General features: G+C 34.9%; 1 protein-coding gene and 1 non-coding gene across 4 annotated transcripts in view; both read left to right on the plus strand.

Moving 5' to 3' along the window:
- KPNA4 (karyopherin subunit alpha 4) overlaps positions 1-17,916 on the plus strand; it is a 67,892-nt gene extending 49,976 nt beyond the window's left edge. For all 3 annotated transcript variants that reach the window (XM_043595006.1, XM_043595005.1, XM_043595007.1), the window contains 6 exons: positions 2,784-2,912; positions 4,324-4,428; positions 8,554-8,625; positions 9,845-10,007; positions 12,532-12,626; positions 15,932-17,916. In XM_043595006.1, the coding sequence (XP_043450941.1) occupies positions 2,784-2,912; positions 4,324-4,428; positions 8,554-8,625; positions 9,845-10,007; positions 12,532-12,626; positions 15,932-16,030 (663 nt within the window). In that variant the 3' untranslated portion in view covers positions 16,031-17,916. The remainder of the gene's footprint in view (positions 1-2,783; positions 2,913-4,323; positions 4,429-8,553; positions 8,626-9,844; positions 10,008-12,531; positions 12,627-15,931) is intronic.
- Positions 3,129-3,470, plus strand: LOC122492541. Its single transcript, XR_006299713.1, has one exon.
- Positions 17,917-18,202: the final 286 nt, after the last annotated feature.

Genomic DNA, 18,202 nt, shown 5'->3' on the forward strand with positions numbered 1-18,202 from the left:
ATGAAACTTTGTTTATTCATTTTGAGAGAGAGAGAGAATGTGAACATGAGCAGCTGAAGGGCAGAGAGAGAGAGGGAGAGAAAGAATCCCAAGGAGGCTCTGCGCTGTCTGCTTAAAGCCTGACACAGGGCTTGAACCCATGAACCGTGAGATCATGACCTGAGCTGAAACCAAGAGTCCGATGCTTAACCGACTGAGCCACCCAGCCACCTGACTAGAAACATTTTTAAAACAAATTAAAGACTTAACTAAATAAATGGAAAGACATCCACATTTGTGGAGTAGAAGACAGTATTGTTAGAATGATAGTGCTCCCCAAATTTACCTACAGATTAAATTCAATTTCTGTTAAAATCCCAGGTGCCTTTTTGTAGAAACTTACAAGCTAATATTAAAATCCATATGAAAATACAAAGGTCCTAGAAATAGCAGAAACAAGCTTTAAAAAAGGACAGGTGGGGACTTCTCACTTTCAGAACTTACTGCATAGTTTCAGTGAAAAAGACTTTGTGATACCGGCATAAAGGTAGACATATAGATCAGTGAAATAGAATCAAGAGTCCAGAAAACCCCATACATTTATGATCGGTTGATTTTTAACAAAGGTGCCAAGAAAATTCACTTAGCAAAGAATAGTGTTTTCAGGAAGTAGTGATTCAACTACATTTGTACAATGTAGCTGAGACTTACTAAATATATACCTATAAACAAATGAAATTAGACTCCTGTATATAAAAATTAGCTCAGAATAAACACCTAAATGTAAGAGCTAAAAGTGTAAACCTCTTAGAAGAAAACATAAGCATAGATTTTCGTGATAATCGATTATGCAGCAATTTTTTACATATGATACCACAAGCATAAGCAATCAAAGAGAAAAGTAGATAAATTGGACTTCACCAAAATTAAAAACTTAAAAAAAAATTTTTTTAATGTTTATTTATTTTTGAGAGTGTGAGTGGGGGAGGGGCAGAGAGAGAGGGAAACACAGAAGCTGAAGCAGACTCCAGGCTCTGAGCTGTCAGCATGGAGCCGGACGCGGGGCTGGAACTCACGAACTGCGAGATCATGACCTGAGTTGAAGTTGGACACTCAACTGACTGAGCTACCCCGGTGCCCCAAAATTAAAAACTTCTGCTTCTAAGGACACCATCAAGAAATGAAAAGACAACCCAAAGAATGGAAAGGAATATTCGCAAATCATATATCTGAAAAGTGACTTCTATCTAAAATACATAAAGAACTTATACAACTCAACAATAAAAAGACAAATAACCCCATTAAACATTGAACATTTAAATAGTTATTCAGAAAGATCTACAAGTGATCAATAAGCACATGAGAAGATGTTCAACATTATTAGTTATGAAGGAAATGTAAATCAAAGCTGCAATGAAGGGGCACCTGGGTGGCTCAGTCAGTTGAGTGTCCGACTTCTGCTCAGGTCATGATCTCATGGTTCATGAGTTGGAGCCCCACATCAGGCTCACTGCTGTTAGCGCAGAGCCTGCTTTGGATCCTCTGTCGTCCCCACCACCCGCTTGTGCTCTCTTTATCTCAAAAATAAACCTTAAAAAAAAAAAAAACAACTGCAATGAAATACCACTTTGTATGCACCAGGGTGATATAATCAAAAAGACAGTCACAAGTTTCATCAAGGATGTAGAGAAAGTGGAATCCATATACCCTGCTATAAAAATGTAAAATGGTACAGCCTCTTTGGAATACGGTTTGAATAGTACCTCAAAAAGTTAGATATAGAGTTACCATATGACCCAGCATTTTCCATTCACTGGTAGATGCCCAAGAGAACTGAAAACACCTGTTCACCCAAAAACTTGCACACAAATGCTTATGGCACTATTATTTGCCATAGCCAAACGGGGAAAACAATCCAAATGTTCATCAGCTAATGCATGGTTAAATAAAAGGTGGAAATGGTGGTATGACATATCCATACAGTGGAATATTATTTGGCCATGAAGAGAATGAGGCGTCGATACATGCTACAATATGAATGGACCTTGAAAGTATGATGTTAAGTGAAGGAAGTCAGACCAGAAAGGCCACCCACTGTCGATTCTAATTATATGAAATGTCTGAAATAGGCAAATCAACAGAGATGTCTCAGGCATACTATAGTGGCTGTCAGGAACCCTTGGGGGGTGAGGGAAATGAGAGTGACTACCAGTGGGTACAGATACTCCTTTTTTGGTGTGATAAAAATGTTCTGGAATTCTATATTATGGTTGTACAACTCTGAATGTGTAAGAACCACTGAATTGTACATTGTGAAAGGGTAAATTTTATGTTAATATGAATTATATCTCAATTGAGGGTTGAAAACGGAGTCATTTGTCTTGTAAATATTAAAATTAGCTCCTCCTGCCCCCCCGAGAAAACTGTAACTTGACAGAAAATGGTGTAATGCAACAACAGAAAGATAATTGATAATTCAAATTCGTATAATACTGAAATCTCGTAGTAAGCAGCTTTCCTTCAGAAGAGCACTGTGTTTTTGTTTTGTAATTTATTGAAACACTGAATCAAAAATATAAAGTACTGTCTTCCTGTCTTTATGGCCCTAATTTACTATCCAAAATTATCCTTATTTGTTTGTTGACTGTCTTCTACAAAAATGTAAACTCCCTAATCCTGGCTGTCCTAATCACTCCTCTGTTCCTAAATCTGTATCAGACACAACTTGCTCAAAAAGCATAGTTGGTGTGAATGAAAGAATGTATCTTTCATAATAGAACATCTCATTAAATCTTTTGTTGCAGACTGCCGCACTTAGAGCTGTGGGCAACATTGTTACTGGAACTGATGAGCAAACACAAGTAGTTTTGAACTGTGATGCTCTTTCACACTTCCCAGCACTTCTGACACATCCCAAAGAGAAAATTAATAAAGTAAGTATTTTTAAATACTACTTAATAATAATAATGTATAAAGTATCAGCAGTTTTCATTTATAAAATTAGGGATTCAGAAGTATCTATAATGATTACTAATATAAACCATCAGCTAGATATCCAGAGAAGATACCATATTTTTCTCTTTATATCATGGATCTTTATGATTTTCTGTATATAAAACCGATAGTAAACAGTGCAGATTTGGCTCTCTTGGAAATGATGAAATAGAGGTAATTGGGTGTTGAATGTTGTGTGATTGGAAACTTTTGATATGTAAGTTAAGTAATTAAGCTTAATATTTTATAGATAATAGAGTGTGTGTGTGTGTGTGCCATTTGTGTGTGTATGTGTGCGTGCACTCATGGAGGCTATTGAAAGGGGGCACTGACTGGTGATGCTGATATTGGAGTGCATCTGAGGCTGTTGTAAAAATACATGGGTTGTTGATTACAACGTTGCCGATGATTATAACCCAAGAACAGCTCACCTAAGTAGCCTAGCACCCTAAAATCTCTAACAGGTTCATCAAACATGGCCCTGTGATCTGATCCAAAAGAGCCTACCTCACACTAGCTAATACTAATAGTTTGTGGAGTAAAACTTGTTTTTTTTATTTTTAACAGAGAAAATGTTTCCCTTTACATTGATAAATATAATAAATTTATTAAGTTTGATAAATTACCATAATTTTTATAATATCCTATGTAGGGTAGGTAGGTAGATATTTTGTGTCTTATTTCATGCTGACTGGTTTTAGTATGTATTTATTATGTATTAACTTGTGAAACACCTGACTACCATCATCTTGGCAAAAGTAGCAGCACTGTAGTGTAAAGGGTAGCACACAAAGATCATTAAGGTGGGCCAATGAAGCAATCAAACATTTGGTGCCACGTTAGCTCTTGAGAGAAATAGCACAGTGAATGACTTACAAATAAGTATACTAAAACAACCCACTCTTTCAGCTTTTGTGTCTCCATCATCATGGATAATTGAGATTTCCCAACTTTGGCGAGCACTCTCGATCACAATAGAATAGAGAATAAAGCACATTATGTGAGGGGGATGCTGAGTCTCATTTACAGTAGTTTCAGGATTTGTATCTGTATTACAGCTCATCAATTCCTTAGTATTTGTTCAGCCAAGCTTCTTTCGAGTCCTATGTTTGGGAACATTGCTTAAGAATTCTTCAGAAGGGTTAGTTCATTATGACTTGGATCAGGGCCATAAACAATTTGTCCAAAGAAAATATAGGAGGGGATAGAGGAGTTGAGATTCCTACAATTTTTATTATGGAACTCAGTCCATAATAAAATCATTTGGACATTGTAGCAAACATACTGAATTTAGGTCAGATTCAGATTTTAATTTTTAATGAGAAATATTGACGGAGTCTTGTTCTGCAGGAAGCAGTGTGGTTCCTCTCTAACATAACTGCAGGAAATCAGCAGCAGGTTCAAGCAGTAATTGATGCCAATCTTGTACCAATGATAATACATCTTTTGGATAAGGTAAGAAAATCCTCTTGCATGCATCTGGGTAAGAAGAAAAGGGTTTAAATTTAACAAATACACTCTTCTGTTTGTTTAATTAGAACCTGTACAGCGGCATGAATAGTATAGTTAAGTAGTATTAACATGAAAACTTTGAACCCATTGATTTTTATATATAAAAGACATTTTTTAGGAACCCCTGACCCTTCTTCTGTATCATTCTTTTACCAAAATTACCATCGTCCTGGGATTTATTAAAAACACATTATTATTACAACTGATGATAATGTTCATGGTCATAATTATTACTGATTATAAATGCTTACATATTCTCATCACTCTACATATATTACTTCATTTAATACTGTAGCTCCAAACTATGGTATAGACCAATAAATTTGCCCAAAATCAAACAGCAAGTAAGTGTGCTATTTAATTGGATGCTATATCATCTCTCATACTTACTTTAATGTTTGGGAAAGAGACCACAGTCACAGCATGAGGGTTTTTTTCTGAACACTGATCTGTAATTAAAGAAGATACCTCTGTCTTCTTTCCCTCCATATTTTCTACAAGCTGATAGTAAAGGCTTAGTTTCCTGTAGACTGGTAGATCAGGTTCAATCTTTTAGGCAAGGCTTAATGCAGTACTCTGTATTTCCTAATGATTCACATCAGAAGACACATACTGTTTGTCCTGTATCTCCAGATGTCCTAGATCTCCTGTTCAGATTGATGAGTGAGCTCAGGTGTTCTCAGCCTACTGCAATTGATTGTTATAAACCTATCCACCAATCTTTTGCCTAGGGGTTTTTAGGTAATCAGTCATTGATGATCATTGCATGGATCCCTTATTTTACAAGGAACTGCAAAATGGTGACATTCTAATTCTATCATTCTTTATGTATTACCTGTGATTTTTCAATAAGAAACTATCAGCTATTGGTTTACTCTAAAATATGTTTCATATGAGAAAGACAAGATAAATTCTCATTATCACTCAGTTTTTAGAATAACATGGTTCCCTAACAACGTCAAAAGTTGACTAAGGTGGAGTTTTTAGTGTCCTTAGGAAATTACGAATTTATATTTTGTAGTTATTTTTTTTAACACTCAAATTGTCCCTGACCAATGGGAACCTCTTAAATTTAGTGCCTGTGTCTTTTTTACATCTCCTCAGTAGTTTATGAGAGCTTCCTACCCTTTGAATATGACATTCTCAAGCTTATTTTGTGTATTTTCTGATGTAGACTCTCCAGGATGCCCTTTTACGTAGCAGATAGTATTTAAGGACCATAGTTCAGGTCCTAAAGATGACCATTGTTATGAAGTTGTCATTGTTTTTAGGCCTGAGTGAACGAAATAGGTGATCAGGGGTGTTTCTTTGTTGTTGTTGATGTTTTTAAGTAGAAGATAGGGGTGCCTGAGTGGTTCAGTCAGTGGAGCATGCGATTCTTGATATGAGGGTTGTGAGTTTAAGCCCTACATTGGGCGTCAAGCCTACTTTAAAAAAAAAAAAGTAGAAAATATATAGTATTTTTGTGAACATGAGAATTCATAAGAAACGAATCATGAATGAAGGAAAACTATCAGCTGTTACTGGGTATTTAGGGTAAACAATGTTTTTATTTTCTCTTCGATTTTATATTTTTATCTCTTTTATGCTGGAATCTTTATAAAAAGATTGCAATATATATTGAGATATATAAAATTTATCAAAATAACAAAATCACATTGCCACTAACAACATGACTACTCCACTTTTAAGATTTTCTTGACGGTTTTTTGTCTTTAGGATATTTTCCATCAATGATGTACTTAAAAACCTGACTTATTTTGCTTAGCATAATAAACTCTAGTTCCATCTGTGTTCTTGCAAATGGCAAGATCTCATTCTTTTTGATAGCCAAGTAATACTCCATTGTATATATATGCCACATCTTTATCCATTTGTCAAGCACTGGACATTTGTGCTCTTTCCATACTTTGGCTATTGTTGATAGTGCTGCTATAAACACCGGGGTGCATGTGCCCCTTCAAATCGCTATTCTTGTATCCTTTGGATAAATAAATTCCTAGTAGTGCAATTGCTGGGTCGTAGGGTAGTTCTATTTTTAATTTTTTGAGGAATCTCCGTACTGTTTTCCAGAGTGACTGCACCAGTTTGCATTCCCACCAGCAGTGCAAAAGTGTTCCTCTTTATCCACATCCTTGACAACATCTATTGTTTCCTGAGTTGTTAATTTTAGCCATTCTGACAGATGTGAGGCAGTATCTCATTGTGGTTCTAATTTGTATTTCCCTGATGATGAGTGATGATGAGCATCTTTTCATGTGTCTTGTTATCTATTTGTATGTTTTTGGAAAATCATCTGTTCATGTTTTTTGCCCATTTCTTCACTGGATTGTTACTTTTCTTTGTTTAGGGTTTTTTTGGTTATATAAAGCAAATGGTTATATAGTTTCCAGGTAAAAAATGTATGCCTTATTTTAAAAGTACATACACAAAGATCTAATTTCCATTTCTTTCACATACTCTTCCTTCCTTTACAGGTAATCACCTTTATTAGTTTTTGGGTTATTCTATTGTTTCTCTTTAAATATCAGCAAATGCTTATGTATTTGCTTATTCCCACCCTTTCTTACACAGCTGGTATTGCTTTTTTTTATTAAAAAATGTGTATCCCAGAGATCATTCCCATAGCATTATATAGAGAGCTTCTTTAATCCTTTTTTATACCTATGTATGATACTCCATTATATGGATGTACTATAATGTGTTCAATCACCTTAACTATTTTATAATATTTGAGATGTTTCTAAGATTAAGGGTTTTTTTTTCAGCATTTTACTAGGGAATACTAGAATTACAGATAGACATATATGTAAATTTTGCTGTGTAATATTCATCCCTGTCTGTAAAGATTGTACTGTTTTACCAGTTTTACTCCTACCACTGACAGATACTTGGATTTTATCGGTCTGATGTATAAAAATAGATGCCCACTGCAACTTTAATTTTTATTCCTCATATTTACATAAGTTTTTTCTTAATTACAAGCATTTTTCCAGATTGCTAGTCTTTTTTTTTTTTAACGTTTATTTTTGAGAAAGAGAGAGACAGAGTTTAAGTGGCAGAGGGGCAGAGAAAGAGAGACACAGAATCTGAAGCAGGCTCTAGGCTCTGAGCTGTCAGCGCAGAACCCAATAGGGGCTCAAACTCACAAGTGGCTGGAACTTAGGAACTGCAAGATCATGACCTGAGCCGAAGTCAGACGCATAACCAAATGAGCCACCCGGCTGCCCCGCTAGTCTTCTTTATGTTTAATAACTGGTTATTATTCCATTTAGATTTATTGTAATTAGTTATTTCACTGTTGAGAATTTTAGTGGCTTTTACTTTTTGACTAGTGTGTGCTTCTAATACAATATATATATAGAAAGATACATAGTATTACTTGGTTTTAAATTATTTTCTTGGTAAATTCTCAAAGGTTCTCACCTATGAGAACTTCATATTATTAAGTATTACTAAGTATATTGCTAAATCATATATATGACTTGTTAAATGATTTTTAAATATATTTTAATGGTGGACATTATCATTTTTAAAACTATGTTTAAAAGGATAATTTAACTTGACATTTATTTGATTAAAGTGAAATGCACATTCCCCTCCCTTTTATCATTGACTTCATTTAATCTAATTGAACAGTAAAATCAAGTCAGTTTGTTGCTAGGAGAGACTGCAAAAGGGAGTCTACATTTGTTTAGGGCAAATTGAGTTGAAAAGCTTTTCTTAAATGAAAATGATGGGGGCACCTGGGTGGCTCAGTCACTTAAGCACCCGCCTTTGGCTCAATTCATGATCTCCTGGTTCATGAGTTCAAGCCCCTCATTGGCTCCTCTGCTGTCAGCATTGGAGCCTGCTTTGGATCCTCTGTACCCTTCTCTCTCTGCCCCTCCCCTGCTTGTGCATGTACTCTCTCTCTCTCAGAAATAGACATTAAAACGTTCTTTTAATAGTTATATATGCATATAGAAAGGCTAGAGGAAAACCTGGGGAAATAAACAGTTGAAAATAATTTCAGACAACATTTTTTCCCAATATCCTAAATTGAAGTTGGTATCCTTTGATTTTACAGGGGATTTTGGCACTCAGAAAGAAGCTGCTTGGGCCATAAGTAACTTAACAATTAGTGGGAGGAAAGATCAAGTAAGTTCAGCTCTTATTTATTTCTCAAAACTGGTAAAAATAAAACAGTACAGATAATTCTAAGATTTAGATTTCAGTTAAATCCTAATTTAAAATAATAGCAAGGTAACAGGCATTCTGTAATTTTTTTCGCCCCATATAAAAGTGTCACCTTGACTTCCTTTAGTTGTATTTCATAGATGAGAAGTGTTCTCTTTATACCATCTTAGCCTCTAAGAATTTTCTAATCCATGGTAAGATCAAAGCACATGTAGTCAAGATTTTGGTTTTTTATTTTTAAACAGTATTAGGGAAAAATAGGACTTTTTAGGTTAATAGGGCAGACTGAAACAACTTCACAGATTCTCCTAACAAGTGAACATCAACAATAAAAAGAAAGCAAACAACAAGAAAAATTTATCAGCAGCAGACAAAGCAAGGAAGGCAGGGAACTAACCAAAACCAAAAAGCTGAGACTAGAAATTAGGGAAAGGAATGTGAGGTGCCTAGGTTGTAAAATTTAAAGAGGCACTCATTCTAGAGTTGTGTGGGTGACAGAGGTTAACATTGTGCCAAACTAGAAGAATAAAATGAGTTTTAAAGGTTTCAGATAAATTTTATAGATAGGTAAAAAGGGTGAATTTAGAGCTGATACACAATAAGCTGGTAATTGTCACAAGTGAGCTGTAGACTGGTGGTGAGCAAGGAATCCAGAGCAGAATATAAGTAATAGTACATGGTAATAACAGCATAACAAAATATAAAATGATTGAAAAATATTATGAAAATTGAATTGAACCAATTGAATAGTGAATTGAAGGTGGCTATGAGGGCACTAAGTGTTGTAGCACTCTCACATTGAATACTCCAACAACGAACAATTGTAGCTTTAAAAAAATCCAGCCTTTTAACAGATTTCATTATTTCTTAATCTTAAAGGGGAGGAAAGGTTCTTTGAAGAAAGTACTCTTTATGGCATATGTTTCATATGAAGCTGAGTGATTCCTTCATTTTCACTTTTTTTCTAAGTTCAAGAAAAGTAAACACTACATTTAAAAGAGAAGGAATCTAATAATAAAACCATCTAACAATAAAGTCATAAGATAGTCTAATGTAGTCTAACATAACCTGAAAGATGAGGTCATGTTTCCTACTCAAAATTTTAAAGTCAAAATTATTTCAGTGAGATCATTTGGTACACAAAGTTCACTTATTATGTCATGGTGTTTTTATTCTTCAGGTGGCCTATCTAATCCAACAAAATGTTATTCCACCTTTTTGCAACTTGCTGACTGTAAAAGATGCACAAGTTGTGCAAGTAGTACTTGATGGACTAAGTAATATATTAAAAATGGCCGAAGATGAGGCAGAAACCATAGCCAATCTTATAGAAGAATGTGGAGGTAAGTTATAGGCTATTATTTCACATTTTAATGTTCTTTTTGTAACTACTTTTATTTTCTGACTAATGTAGCACTTCTGTATTTTTCTCAGATAATCAAGTAACAGAATAAAGTAAATACTATATTCTATATGTACAGTCCTGCTCAGCTTCTTGCATATGCTTAGGTAATTGAATTGCTGCCATGCATTGAACAGGCACTGTGCTAAGGTACTGGGAAAACAGTGGTAAACAAGACACAGCCCTTGCCCTCAAGGCATGTAGTCTAGTCATGGAGATAAATATGAACTGATTTAATGTGCTAATTACCCTAATAGAAATGTACAACAAAATGAAATACCCTATCCATCCTGGAAGAAGCAGGAAGTGACACCTGAGCTGGATTTTGAGAGATGAATAAGGATTAATAAAGTAAAAAGGGATGAAAGGTGTTCCAGGCAGAGATAACACCATGAGCAAAGTCTGAGGTGAGACCTAGCATTCAGCAAATAATAAGTAGTTCACTGTTGCTGAATCACAAAGTACGGGGTAGATGGCTGCTTAAAGATGAGGCTGTAGATACAGCCAATCACCAGGCGTCTGCAGTCTTACAGAAGCTCTGTAGCACAGCACATTCTTTATTCTATAGGTCAGTGGTTCCCAAACGTGACTGTGTGCCAGAGCCACCCAGAAGGTAAACAGCATGTCTTAGCTTTCAACTCTTAGAATTGCCATTTAGATAGAACATGGAAGTCTCAAGTGTAGCCGTGGAACAAAATGTAAATGTTACCAACGTGGATGAGCATAAAAGGAAAGGGATTTCTGACAAGTGGAGAAGTAAATGAAAGGAGAAGTAACTATAAGAGTAGGAGAACCAAATCTTCAGTTTGCTTGGTGTGGAGTTCAGAGGCTTGAAAGTCAATTTAATAAGAAAAGCATGTTTAAAGTTACTAACGTGACAATTAGAGCAACAGAAAAATAATGCCTAACTATCAAGTTAGAAACAGAAGAGGGAGAATAGTGTTAGGGAACCTAATTAGGAAGTTGAGTACCAGAAAAATTAAACATAGTTAAAAATTTTTTTTACTACTTTTTTTTACCATGTAAACATTGTAATTATTAAAAGTTGTATTTTTATATATTAAAATTAAAATGTAGATCAGAACCTTGCCTCCATCACTAGACTTAAGGCCAGGAATCTGTATTTTTAAGCTTCTCCATTGGATTCTGCCCCAGGGTATTACAAGCCATTGAAAGATTTTACCTGGGGGATTGGTATATTTAAATAGAGCATGGATAGCAGGGAGATTGGGACCTTTGGAGACAAGAGGCAGGAAGCCAGTTAGGAAAGTATACAGCGGTTGGGCCATAATAAATGATGACATCAAGAAATGGATAGACTTTGAGGTTTTGAGATTTGATGATAGAGTATGGAGGGAAAGGGGTACTTGGGCTTTCCCTCAGATTTCACGTTGTTTGTTATCACCAAGTAAGAATACAGTAGATCGAACAATTCAATTGAGGAGAGGCAAATAACAAATTGTGTTTTGGACATTTTAAGTTTCAAGTACCCATGAAACGTCTGGTGGAATTATCATACAGGTGTTTTAATTCTATGCATCTAAAGCTCAGAAAAGAAATGAAGTTGTAGATTTGCAGGTCCTCACCTATCTTAGTAGCTAAATTTTTTTCAGATTTTATTTATTTTTTAAGCTTTTATACATAAGCAATCCCCATACTCAACATGAGGCTTGAACCCACAACCCTGGGGTCAAGAGTCACATGCTGTACTGACTGAGCTAGCCAGGCCTCCTAGCTAAATTCTTTTCACTTGGAAGTGCAGGCCCACAAAGTGTGTGTAGAGTGAGAAATGAGCCCGTAACAATTTCTCCCTTGTAAGCATTAAAGGAAGAACACTCAAGAAAGGGCAGTTTCACTTTATTTCAGAAGCCTTAAAATTATTACTCCTGTCAAACAAAACAAGATCCAATTTGCATATCACTTTTTATATATTCTTTTCTGCCTGTGATTTAAAAAACTCATTAATGTTTATAGGGAAGATTCTCCTTAAATACTGTAGTTCATCTTGATCATTTTCTATAATGCTTAACAGATGTCTTAACATTCATATTTATTAATCACCAGTATTTTCATTGTTTTTATACATGGTCATTATAAAAACTTGACAGAGGCTAGAAAGTAGAGAGAATCTGCTTTTAACTTGTAACAAACAAAAGCAGTCCATGTTGTTATTCCTTATAAACATTGGTTATGTAGTATTCTGAATAGAGGTGCCCCTTTGCTTGCTTAAACATTTACATGCGTTTAAACACTCAAGTTGTTAACTTTTTAAGATAAATATGCTGCATCTTTGTGCATAAAACCTTTTTATTTTTAAGATTCACCTTTAGAATAGATTCCTTAAAAATCAGATTTGCAATCCAAAAATTGAGATTATGTGGTCCCAAGAGTAATGTAATTTTTTGTTGTTGTTGTTACTGAATTTTAAATATTACCGTTGTTTCACTTCATAAAATTTCTTTCAGGACTGGAGAAAATTGAACAGCTTCAAAATCATGAAAATGAAGACATCTACAAGTTGGCCTATGAGATCATTGACCAGTTCTTCTCTTCAGATGATGTATTTAATAATTTTATAGTTTTCTTAGTTTTATGTATAAACATAAATCTAGAAATATAGTAAGGTCATACATGTGTATATTTTTTTGGAATGGAATTAAGTATGTAGTAGTAAGGTCACCTCCAGAAACATAAATATTTTAGTATTTTGAAGTCCCTCAGGGGCGCCTGGGTGGCTCAGTCGGTTGAGCGTCCGACTTCGGCTCAGGTCATGAACTTGGGGTTCGTGGGTTTGAGCCCGCATTGGGCTCTGTGCTGACAGCATAGACTCTGGAGCCTGCTTCAAATTCTGTGTCTACCTCTCTCTCTGCTCCTCCCCCACTCATGCTCTGTCTCTCTCTCCTTCAAGAAAAAAAATAAAGAAAAATAAAAATTTTTTAAGTCCCTCAGGGCATTAAAATGTAGTACTAGTTCTAAGGGCAAAAAAAGATAAGGAATTTTTATTTATTTTTTTACAAACTTATTGACATTAATAGTTAAAAATAGAATGAAATGTTCTTATTTTGCAGTGATGCTGAAAGGTTTGCTTGTAAAGTATCTTTGTTGTTTTTTTTTTAATCTAATAACTGGAAGTTTGTACCTTTTGACTACCTTCCTCCACTTTTTTCTTCCTCCTCCCCCCACCTATGGTAACCACAAGTTTGATCTTTCCTATGAGCTTGTTTTTTGTTTTGTTAGATTCCACATATAAGTTAGAGCATACGGTATTTGTCTTTCACTGTCTGATTTATTTAACTTAGCATTAAATTCCCTCAGTGTTGATACATGTTGCTGCAAATAGCAGGGTTTCCTTTTAGTCTGAATAATACTTTGTTGTGTATATATACCACATTTTCTTTTTCCCGTCATCTGTTGATGGACATTTAGATTATTTCCATGCCTTGGCTGTTGTAGATAATGTGCTATGAACATGGGGGTGGAGATGTCTTTTTGAGTTAGTGTTTTTGTTTTCTTTGAATATATTCCTAGAAGTGGAATTGCTGAATCATATGGTAGTTTTATTTTTAATTTTGGGGGGAGGGAATCCTCCATATTGTTTTCCATAGTGGCTGTACCAGTTTACAGTCCCACCAACAATGCACAAGGTTTCCCTTTTTCCATATCCACACCAGCATTTGTTAACTCTTGTCTTTTTTGTGATGGCTATTTTAACGTCTGTGAGGTAATATCTCATTGTGGTTTTAATTTGCATTACCCTAATTACGAGTGATATTGAGCATCTTTTCATGTATGTGTGTACCTTTTATATTTCTTTTGGAGAAATGTCTGCTAAGGTCTTTTGCCCATTTTTTAATTGGGTTGTCTTTTTGCTATTGAGTTATGATAAGGATTTTTTTTTTTTTAACACTGAACAAGTCAGAATTTATTTTCACTTGACATCCTTATAGTTAATAGCATAACATGTTTGTAAACAAAGCAGTGACACTAGTATATTCTATAATGTTTATGACAGGAATTAGTTAACCCATACTTAAAGATATTGTCACTATTATTTTGAGTAGGTGACCAAAAATAAATATGAGGATAGATAAAATGGAAACAATAAATCATTAAGAAAGTTAAGTTACTGTATAATGTAAGGTGTAGTATACAAAAGTATTTTCATTTTGTCAGTATGTGGTAGTTGAAATTAAAGTATTAACTTATTTTCAGTATTGCCTCTTTGGAAAAATAAACCTAAAAGCAGTTATTCCTTTAAAAATTTTAATTAGGGGCACCTGAGTGGCTCAGTCGGTTAGGCATCTGACTTCGGCCTAGATCATGATCCCACACTTCATGGGTTCCAGCCCCATGTCGAGCTCTGTGCTGACAGCTTGGAGCCTGGAGCCTGCTTCAGATTCTGTGTCTCCCTCTCTCTGCCCCTCCCCTGCTTGCACTCTGTCTCTCTGTCTCCCAAAAATAAATAAATATTAAAAATAATAAATTAAAAAAATAAAATTTTTAAGAAAAGAAAATTTTAATTAGATACAGCCACCAGTGGATTTTTTTTTGATGATTCTCAACTTTTCAAAGAATAAGTCATAATACCCCCAACCTTTCCACATTATCAAAAAAAAAAAAAATTCAGTGTTAATGAAACATTTTGTTAAGTATATATGGTTTGAACATTAACCTGACAAAAACAATACTGGAAAAAAAATTTATAGACTGTTTACCTACAGATGATCAAGCTAAGTTCTGTTTAGAATGTAATGCCATTTAAATAAATCAGAACTAAAATCCAGAAAAACATACTCTCTTAAGGGTATCTTGTATCACATGTCTTAGAATTGGATTTTTGGAAGTCCTAATTTGCAAATAGATACACACAAGACCTTATGATTTCTAATACCTCAACATGAAGTTATTTGTTACTCTCTTACATTGTGAAAAGAATAATTCAAATCAAATGCGTATTTATAGGAACTGCGCTGTAAATCAGTGATTTTGTGGTATTTCAAAAAAGAACCTTTAGCTATAGAGCATATAGAATATTATTTATTCATTATAGCATAGCTATTATTTTACTGTTTTAAGCCCAAAGGTCATTTGTCTCCAATTGCTAGTAGAAAAGTATCTAAAGATTACATTTACTCTGCAAAAGTGACAGCATTAATTTCTCTTTTTTTTAATTTTTTATTTAATGTTTGTTTATTTTTGAGACAGAAGCAGAGAGAGCGTGAGTAGGGGGAGGGCAGAGAGAGAGGGAGACACAGAATGCGAAGCAGGCTCCAGGCTCACAAACTGAGATCATGACCTGAGCCGAAGTTGGACACTTAACTGAACCATCCAGGTTCCCCTAATTTTTTTAATTAAGTCATCAACTTTTATCTATTTGCCCAGGTAAAAGAGAAACTATACATCTCAGTTTGAGATATAAAAGACCATCTCTAATTTCTTATATTTCACTCTTTTGGAAGATACCTATCTTGCATATTCTCTTAAGTTCCCTCTCATTTTGATGTCCCTTAAGAAAAAGCCTTTACAAAATATTCACTTTCTTTTCCTTTTTTTTTCTTTTTTTAAGTTTATTTATCTTGAGAGAGAGTGTGTGTGCAGGGGAGGGGCAGAGAGAGAATTCCAAGCAGGTTTCGATCCCACGAACCGTGAGATCATGACCTGAGCCGAAATCAAGAGTTGGGCGCTCAACTGACTGAGCCACCCAGACACCCCAGAATGTTTCAGCTTTCTAAAGAGATGGTAGGACAGTGTTCACTCTCCTCATCTTTCTCATACTTTTTTTTATGGGAAATGAGAATATTTCTATAATGCTATTTATATAGCCTTTAAAACTAATTATCACTTGCTTTTTCTCTTTTCCTTTAGATTGATGAAGATCCTAGCCTTGTTCCAGAGGCAATACAAGGTGGAACATTTGGTTTCAATTCATCTGCCAATGTACCAACAGAAGGGTTCCAGTTTTAGAAAGATGTTGTGGAAGTTAGGTACAATGCAGCACTGAGATATATATATATATATACATATATATAAAAAGGTTTGATCCATCAAGCTTGGCTCATGGGATCTGCTGCTGCATTAAATCGGGAAAGAAAATGTGAAGATTTCATTTGGAATCACAGAAAATGCCCAAATGAGGTCAAGATGGCGAGTGGGTGCGAGTGAGAATGAGTGGCAAAATGTAACGAAAACTTTACATGAATGCTTATTTAGGTTGTTCAAAGTAAAAAGGGCTACAGGTCACAGATCTTCCGTGCCTGAGAAGGAACATTGACTTACTCTGTATCAATTGAGGGGAAAGTGCAGTACTGTCATCTTCAAGCCTTGTAAGCATAAAAGAGGATATGATGCCCATATAAGTCAAAGGAAAACGAGCCCAGGCCTTGCTATGAAGCAATGTGTGAATGGACAATGTTGAATGAATGTCTGGCTCAGTGATAGGGAGTCAGGTTCATCTTTCAAATCTAGGGCTCTTCACTCATGAAGCAGACTCCTAGTCCTGGAGTGACTGTGTACGAGAGTATGGTTGTGGTGCTGTATGTGAACGCATGCAAGCTTGATTCGCCTTCAGGGGGCTGATAACAAACCTAGTAAATCATCAAAGTGAGATCATAAGTGTTAATGTACACTGGACATGAAAACAAAGACCGGTTTAGCAGCAGACATTGGTTTACTCTGCAGCCTGTGTTTTCTATTCCCCCTCTTCCCTTTTCCCACCCACCCTCCTTTTTTTTTCTTTTTAGTTTTTATTTACTTTACCTAGTATGGCTTTTTAGTTGCTTCTCAAGTCAGAAAACTTTTCAGGAAGGTTTCCCTGTGCATTTGCACCAGATGAATGTTTGATGCTATGAAAAGCTTTCCATATCATCAAAACTAATTTGTGTAGATTTTTGCATGAAAAAAATCATAAATTTCCCTCAAAATAGACTGTGTTGCAGTACACAAGTTACCATAATAGTATAAAACAGTAAAATGTGCTTTAAAAAGCCATCCTTTTCATTTTCAGAGACAACATAAAGATCTTTGCATGAGGTAAATCTACAGCATAGTTCATTTTTAGATTTTGTTGAGTCTTGTAAAGAAGAAGAAGAAAAAAGTTTCAGTTGTGGTAGAATACCGTGCTGTGTTTAAATGTTACTTGTTTTCAAACTTTGTTTTCTATGAAAATGATATGGAAACTTCTAAAATGGAATTTGGTGCATATGTACTGCTGAATAAAGACCGATGAAGAGGTTTGAGTAGATGTACAAATCAAGTAATGGTTTGAACACCTTTAATAATATGCCTAATCTGTTCAATTGTTTTAGAATCTTTTTATCTTAGATGTAGGCAGCCATGAACAATCTATTTTGAGCCACTTTAGGGAGAAAACTTTGTATTTTTAAAACTTGCATAAAAGTTATGCAAGTGGTTTTTATAAATTGGAATAATACCTCAGTTTTGAGGTTATGCACACTAAATTAAATGTGACATAAATTAATTTGTACAAAAAGAACTCTTTATAAGGTGGCTCATTGTAGGAAATCCTGTGCCTTCCCCTTTGAGCACAAGTGTTGCATGAACAACAGTTTGCTATAAGAAACATACCAGATTAGCCACCATTAGCATCTATATCTACTTTGTGTTTAAAAATCAACTGGTAATTCTGAAACACTGTAGAATGGATAAAAATTATTTTGTGATCATAACTCTTTGTTGAACTAGAGTATTTTTGCAGCATTCCTTGTCATCAGAAACATGGTTAAAGTTTAAAACTAGAAGCAGCAGAAAACTAGCTTGTAAAATTTATCCAAGTAGAATGCAGGCTAGGCTGTCTTGGGGAAATAAACATTAAAACTTAAAGCAATGTTTTACATGGGGTGTGTGTGTGTGCTGTTTGGATTTTTTATATTACATATATATTAATGTAAAGTTAAGAGTATAACTGATTGGCTTGTTTTAGATTGTCCGTAAGCTTTTGACCTAGAACCAGAATAACAGAAGAAATGTCTTTTAGTACAGACTTAGTAATATTCTAACCTGCTGGATTTGTTCAGGTGACACTATCTTTGCTTCTGCTGTCCAACCCAAGATTTTGACCTTTCTTCATTCTTCCAGCAAAATGGACTGAGAAAGACAGCTTGAACTATATTTTACATA

This window comes from Prionailurus bengalensis, chromosome C2, assembly GCF_016509475.1.
Source record: "Prionailurus bengalensis isolate Pbe53 chromosome C2, Fcat_Pben_1.1_paternal_pri, whole genome shotgun sequence".
In the NCBI taxonomy this organism is placed as follows: Eukaryota; Metazoa; Chordata; class Mammalia; order Carnivora; family Felidae; genus Prionailurus; species Prionailurus bengalensis.